Source organism: Bos taurus, chromosome 12 (genome assembly GCF_002263795.3).
Source record: "Bos taurus isolate L1 Dominette 01449 registration number 42190680 breed Hereford chromosome 12, ARS-UCD2.0, whole genome shotgun sequence".
NCBI lineage: Eukaryota > Metazoa > Chordata > Mammalia > Artiodactyla > Bovidae > Bos > Bos taurus.
Window position 1 is genome coordinate 32,870,323 of NC_037339.1, and position 6,891 is coordinate 32,877,213.

The 6,891-nt window shown below is 51.0% G+C and overlaps 1 protein-coding gene across 2 annotated transcripts; it reads left to right on the forward strand.

Annotated features, from left to right (window-relative positions):
- Positions 1-2,219: 2,219 nt before the first annotated feature.
- GPR12 (G protein-coupled receptor 12) lies at positions 2,220-5,530 on the forward strand. Of its 2 annotated transcripts, none has more exons than NM_001206330.2 (2): positions 2,220-2,440; positions 3,137-5,530. In NM_001206330.2, exon 2 carries the CDS (start codon positions 3,152-3,154, stop codon positions 4,154-4,156), a length of 1,005 nt encoding a protein of 334 aa, NP_001193259.1. In that variant the 5' UTR covers positions 2,220-2,440; positions 3,137-3,151; the 3' UTR covers positions 4,157-5,530. The 2 variants fall into 2 exon arrangements, with proteins under 2 accessions (NP_001193259.1, XP_005213836.1); XM_005213779.5 differs by having other exon boundaries at positions 2,359-2,440; positions 3,144-5,467.
- Positions 5,531-6,891: the final 1,361 nt, after the last annotated feature.

Sequence of the window (6,891 nt, forward strand, 5' to 3'; positions counted from 1 at the left end):
AATTGCATGTCTGCCCCCTGGCAACAGAAGTCCTGACAAATACACTGATAAACATGGAACTCTGGTCATGTTTAAATTCTTTGTGTTACAAGCAGCCTTTCAAGGGGAAGGAGTAACAGCAGGACGGTGAATGCACGGCTGACCTTGGCCATTGGAGGATCTGCCCTGGCCCCTGGCGCCCAGGTTTCACCATTGAGCTGTATCCAAGCCCCACATGAGTCTTCTGTTTCTTCCTTTAATGCTTTCCAGGTCTCAAAACTGCATAAACCTGCACATCTCTGCCATCCATCTATTACCCTTTCTCTTCTCAATCTTCCATTCTTTATTTTAATTTATTTAAAAGCTTTTTATCTTCGCTGTTGTTGTTGCACCACATGGCATCCTGGATCCTAGTTCCCCCACCAGGAACCAAACCCACATCCGCTGCATTGGGAGCGTGGAGTCTTAACCACTGGACTGCCAGGGAAGTCCTGCAAGCCTCCATTCTTTTTTCTTATTTCCTAAACACATTAAAGAGGGCATGAAATCCCACGGCTGTAAGCCCTGTAGGTCAGGGCCAGACTCTGTATTATTGATGACAGCAGTGGCTGGCTGGTGCTGTCACTCACTTTCCCTAAAGCGCTCTGCTGAAGCGAGGCTCCTGAAATGTTGGCAGGTGGTTTGAACTGTGTCATACTGAAACAGCTATCTGTATGTTTAAGTGTCTGTTCCTTGCCTTTTTCTAAAAACGCTTTGATTCACCGCCTAACAGTTGAGAGGAAGATGCATATCCCTACATTACCACATTTGCTACCTGGTATTACTTCTGCTTTTTATGAGTCCATCACCACCAGACTGTACCTGCCTGTGAGCAGAGACCACGGCTTACTGGATTTGCATGCCCAGCCCTCATCGTGCTTCTCCATGAGGTACAAGCCATTCTTAAAATGCCATAGAACCTTGCTTCTTGGTCCATTGGCCAGCAGCATCCGGATCACTGGGAAGGAGGACTGCCAATGCAGAATCTGGGCTCCGCCCCAGAACCACTGGTTTGCAGTTGAGACCTAGGGTGCAGAGAGAGCTGGGGTGATCTTGCAGAGGCAGGGGTTGATTGACAGGAGAGGGGAGGAGCGGGGAGGAGGGGGAATTCTGGTGGGTGAGCCTGAAGGGCAGGAGTAAGGAATGACAGTGAGTTCAGAGGGCAGATGGGGCGGCTAAAGGAGGATGCCTCTGCAGGAAGGAGTTAGTTCTAGGGTCCTATGCCCTGAAGACCACCTTTATTCACACAGAAACTATTCCCCCCACCTCAGGGTAGAGAAAGGTATCTGGGGAAACCTTCACTGCTGATAGGGAAAGATCAGAGTATCATGCCTTTTCCTTCTCCCATTTTGAAAGAGAGACAATCTTTAAACTTAGGATCTCCCAGGTGCTCTGAATTTTGCATCCAGAGGAGACAGGCTCATAAAAGCAGATAGCCATCAGGTTTTCAATCTTAGAAACTATTGAATGTGTTCAAATGAAAAGATAAACTAACATTGCCACTTCAGTGAATCAATGAATTGGGTTTTGGCCGGCATCTGCTTCTGCAGGAAGTCTGTAAATGATTTCCATTGGAAAACACAGCTCGGGGAACACTTAATAAGTGCAATTTGATGATAATGACGATGATTCGCGTAGCAGCACCCTATATCCAGTGAAGCAAATATTCCCAAGGAATAGTGATTTAAAAAAAAAAAAAAGCTAGGTCCAGGACGCACCTAAGGAAGGGGGTCTCTTGGGGATCAGAACTGCAGTGTGGTCAACTGCAATTCCGAAAACAGCTGGCTGGATCCAAGACCCTGCTTCCCTAAACCTGCTCACCCCTGCCCCATCCCACCTGAACATCCTGAGTACCACCCTAGGCAGTTCTTTTGGGCGTGAAGGTAGCAGTTTAGGGAAAGGCTTGGAGAAGCGGGCCCTGGAGACCGGGACGCCCCAGGGGGACCTCGGGAACGAAATGGGTCACGGGGCTCCGGGGCGGCGCTGTCCCGCCCCCGCGCCGTGCGAGCCCCGAGTGGGATGCGGGGCGGCGGCGGCCACCGTGACGCTGCAGTTCCTGGCGTCCGGCTCCTCTCGCTCGCACCCGGCGGTGGGGGGCTCTCCCCGCCCGCGCGCCCAGCGCAGCCCCGACCCGTGGGGCGCGCGCCGGCCTCCAGGGGCTTCGGCGGCGGCGCGCGCGGGGGCGGTGGCGCGCGCGGGCGGGGAGAGCGAGCGGCCGGGCGGGGAGAGCCGGGCGCGCGAGCCGAGCCCGTCGCTCACCTGCCGCCGCTGCTCACCTGGCGCGGAGCGCGCCCCCGCCTTCCCGGCCAGGCCCAGCGAGCGGCCGCCGCCCCTCGCCCCGCGGGTCCGGCGCCGACATGCGACCCGGGTAGCGCTTTGGGAGCAGCGGAGGAGCCCTCCCCCCCGGCCTGGGCGCACCAAGGTGACCCCCGCGATGTACCCGCGCCCTGTGGGTCCCCTCGCGTCCCCTCGCGTCCGCCGCGGTGCCTGGGCATCTGTCTGTCCGTCCGTGTCCACACCTCCATCGCGCGCGCCCTCCTTTCGTGGCTCTGCGGCGACTGCCCCGTGCGCACGGGGCGGCGGGGCGGGGTGAGGGGGAGCGGCCGGGACCCCCTTTGTTCTGGCTGGGGTGTGAATGTGCGCGCGCACCGGGCGCCTGGAGGGTGGGAGTTTTGAACGTTCCAGCGAGGATGGCAGCCCGACCCGGCTGGAGAGCTGTCGCCGCGGCGCGGTCCCCCCCACCCCCCGCGGCAGCCCCGGTGCCAGGCGGCCGCTCGTTGGCGGCACGCGAGACACATTTTCACGTGTGTCCTCAGCACTTGAGCGAACAGACCGCCGCTGTCCCGCGTGTGCCTGCCCCGCTCGCGCACCTGTGTGCAAGTCCCATCCCGGGTGTCCCCCAGCGCCAAAACGGCATTTTTGTTGTGGTGGTGATGGTTTTAAGCCACGGAGACTTTGGCTTTTGTCGTATTTCTTACCAGGTTGTGATTTGGGAAGCTTGTGGCATTTGGGGGCAGTGTCTAAGTAGGGCTGGCTCGCTGTTGGTGTGGTTTTTGCATGATGTGGGATTGTCGCCCTGCCCTATCTCAACACTAAACAGCCTGTCTTTTCGTTGAAGAGGACAGGGGTTAAAATGAATGAAGACCCGAAAGTCAATGTAAGCGGGCTGCCTCCGGAGTTTGTAGATGCCGGTGCCTCCGGGAACATCTCGGCGGAGGTCTCCTCCCAGGTCCCTGTCCTGCAGCCGGAGCCGGAGCTGGTGGTTAACCCCTGGGACATTGTCTTATGTACCTCGGGAACCCTCATCTCCTGCGAAAATGCCATCGTGGTCCTTATCATCTTCCATAACCCCAGCCTGCGGGCACCCATGTTTCTGCTGATAGGCAGCCTGGCGCTTGCAGACCTGCTGGCCGGCATCGGACTCATTGTCAATTTCGTGTTTGCCTACCTGCTTCAGTCAGAGGCCACCAAGCTGGTCACCATCGGACTCATCGTGGCCTCTTTCTCTGCCTCCGTCTGCAGCTTGCTGGCCATCACGGTTGACCGCTACCTCTCCCTGTATTACGCCCTGACCTACCACTCAGAGAGGACGGTCACGTTTACCTACGTCATGCTCTTCATGCTCTGGGGGACCTCCATCTGCCTGGGCCTGCTGCCGGTCCTGGGCTGGAACTGCCTGCGGGACGAGTCCACCTGCAGCGTGGTCAGGCCTCTCACCAAGAACAACGCTGCCATCCTGTCTGTCTCCTTCCTCTTCACCTTCGCACTCATGCTGCAGCTCTACATCCAGATCTGTAAGATCGTCATGCGGCACGCCCATCAGATCGCCCTGCAGCACCACTTCCTGGCCACCTCACACTACGTGACCACCCGGAAGGGGATCTCCACCCTGGCCATCATCCTGGGGACCTTCGCTGCTTGCTGGATGCCTTTCACCCTCTACTCCTTGATCGCTGATTACACGTACCCCTCCATCTACACCTACGCCACCCTCCTGCCCGCCACCTACAACTCCATCATCAACCCCGTCATATATGCTTTCAGAAACCAGGAGATCCAGAAGGCCCTCTGCCTCGTGTGCTGTGGCTGCGTCCCACCCAGCCTGTCCCAGAGAGCGCGGTCGCCCAGCGACGTGTAGCGGGCTGTCCACCTAGGAGGAGCCTGCGGGAATTTACCAAGCACTCCCACTGCCTGGCCGGTCCGTTGAGATGCACTCCTTCCATCCTTTCTGCTGGAGTCTCTCTAGAGCCACAGGAGCACTTTGAAGCATTCACTTAGATGAGTTAAGTGATTGAAGTGAAAATAATGTCACCAGTGTTTTCACCTTTTTAAAAGCAATTGAGTTCTTTGCTCAATATTATTTTGTTTTATTTGGGATGGGTTTTTTTTTTTAAGTATTTTATTTGAAGGCGGGGCTTATGCTTTTTTATTGTTTGGAGGATTGATATTGTCAGGGGAAAGGAAGGGGTGTAACATGGCCATGAAATTATAAAAGGTAAACTGGTCCCAGAGTTTTTACCTGGACTTTAAAATAAAACTGAATTATTGAGGAAATTGGAGAAAGTACTTTTTCCAGACCTTCTTTTTTAAAATGTCAAGGTAGATTTTTTTTAATGCTGCATGTATCTAACAGAATACAATCACTCTGAAGCCAATACTCTATGTGATTATGTTATGGATTTTATTAACACGAACTGATTTTATTCACGTGAACTCAGTAGTGAATTACCAACACTGAAACGATAAACTCATTTTTACTCATTCTTTCTTTACTTTCAGCAGTTGCTGTTCACAAGAATTATTTTGGTATTTCTATGCCTGTTGTTAACTCTTTCTGCATGGCTCCCTACGTCAGCTAGACCACTAGTTTTAAATGTTGCCATGTAAATCCAGAACCAGATGAGTCACTTTTCAATACAGTTTTTCAATATGACCTTCTAAAATGAAATATGAAATGTGTTGTGGTTTACGTACAAAGTAGGATTGATTAGGTATAACATGGTGGTTTCCTAAGCTACAGTCTGTGTTCAGGAAACAAAAGAAAAAAATTAGCATGTTCAAATTAGATTAAATTGATTTTAGTATATTCTGAAAAAATGAATCAATGTGAAGCTATCACAAAATATAAAAAGCATCACTTTTCCTATCTAAGAATGTATTAATAGTTTTTCTCGGTTGAACCAAATAGAATGAAATACTGTAGGCCAAGTATTTCTGATTCATACACTGTCTGTGGTGTCAGTGCATTTGAAACAGGTGGTCTTCTATTTTACCAATTAAGCTTGTGAATAAATAACATACATATCTGATTGTGATGTGTATCAGCTATATTCTGTACGTTTACAAGCAGAATGACCACGTGGCTGTTTATGAAAAGCTGAATTTGAATTCCTTTTCTTTTCACCAAAAAACAACTTAAATTCAATAAAAACTATATTTCCTGTTTTAAGAGAGTCAGGATTTAGTCCTGGAAATGACACAGAAAGATTCATTTTAAATATATCGTAAAACCATTGTGTTTGACTGTCTTGTGTTAGCTCAGAGGATACTTTGGACACAGAAAACCTTGCCTCCAGTTGCAGTGTGTTTGTAGTTGTGGCTGTACAACCAGTGGGAGAATTTCTGGACAGCCCATCAATGTAGCCCATTCAGATGGTGGAAGACCAGTATTTCAGGGTCCCTGGGGAATCATTTGGAGACGGCAATGGCACCCCACTCCAGTACTCTTGCTTGGAATATCCTACGGACAGAGGAGCCTGGTAGGCTGCAGTCCATGGGGTCGCTGGGAGTTGGACACAACTGAGCAACTTCACTTTCACTTTTCACTTTCATGCATTGGAGAAGGAAATGGCAACCCACTCCAGTGTTCTTGCCTGGAGAATCCCAGGGACGGGGGAGCCTGGTGGGCTGCAGTCTGTGGGGTCGCACAGAGTCAGAAAGGACTGAAGTGACTTAGCAGCAGTAGCAGCAGCAGGGGAATCATTTGTAGTAAATTAACCTCTTTCGTCTGTCCCAAATGTTATGTTCACAGTGGTCTGAGGCCCTTCTAGCAGCCTGCAGGGCTGATACCATCTCTCCAGGGCCCCTTCTAATGCAGCCCAGGTGTGGATCAATCCTGCCTGAGTCCATGTAAAGGAGAGGGGTGGAAACATTGCAGAAATGGGAAAGGATTTTCAATACACATCGCTGGATGACGCATCTTAGCCTTTAAAAATCCATCAACACGTGACAGAGTTGGTAGGTTGAATGTGATGAGTCTGTTTTTCGTCACTTGAAAGTTAATCTCATCTCCATGGGAGAAATGACTAAGGTAAGTTGGTTTCGACGTGGGCTGGGAAATATCCATAAAGAGATTTGAAAGCAAAAAATGGTGTTTTTGTAGAAATAGTGTTTGCCGTTTTCATATCTCTAAGAGTAATTATAACGATCGTAATAAGTATTGTTTTTCACCACATTAAAATGTGCCGGGCTTCATGCTGGGTGCTTTACCTGCTCTGCTAGCTTCACAAAAACACACATTTACAGTTAAGAAAATAGAGGCTCAGACAGGCGAAGAAATTTGTCTAAGGCCACAGAGCTTCAAGGGTAAAGCTGGGATCTGAATCCAGGTTTTCCAGAGTCCATGCCTGTCTCCCTTCCGCACGGGGCTGCTCTGATGCTGCCCTGAATACGAGGGAAATGATTTACAACATGTGTTATTGTTTAGTTGCTCAGTTGTGTCTAACTCTTTGCAACCCCATGGACTGTAGCCTGCCAGGCTGCTCTCTCCATGGGGATTCTCCAGGCAAGAACACTGGAGTGGGTTGTCATGCCCTTTTTCAGGGGATCTTCCTGACCCAGGGATCGAACCTGGGTCTCCTGCATTGCAGCTGG

What these genes read in the sequence shown, in the direction of transcription:
- GPR12 (NM_001206330.2), top strand. Translation starts at nt 3,152, where the DNA reads ATGAATGAAGACCCGAAAGTCAATGTAAGCGGGCTGCCTCCGGAGTTT.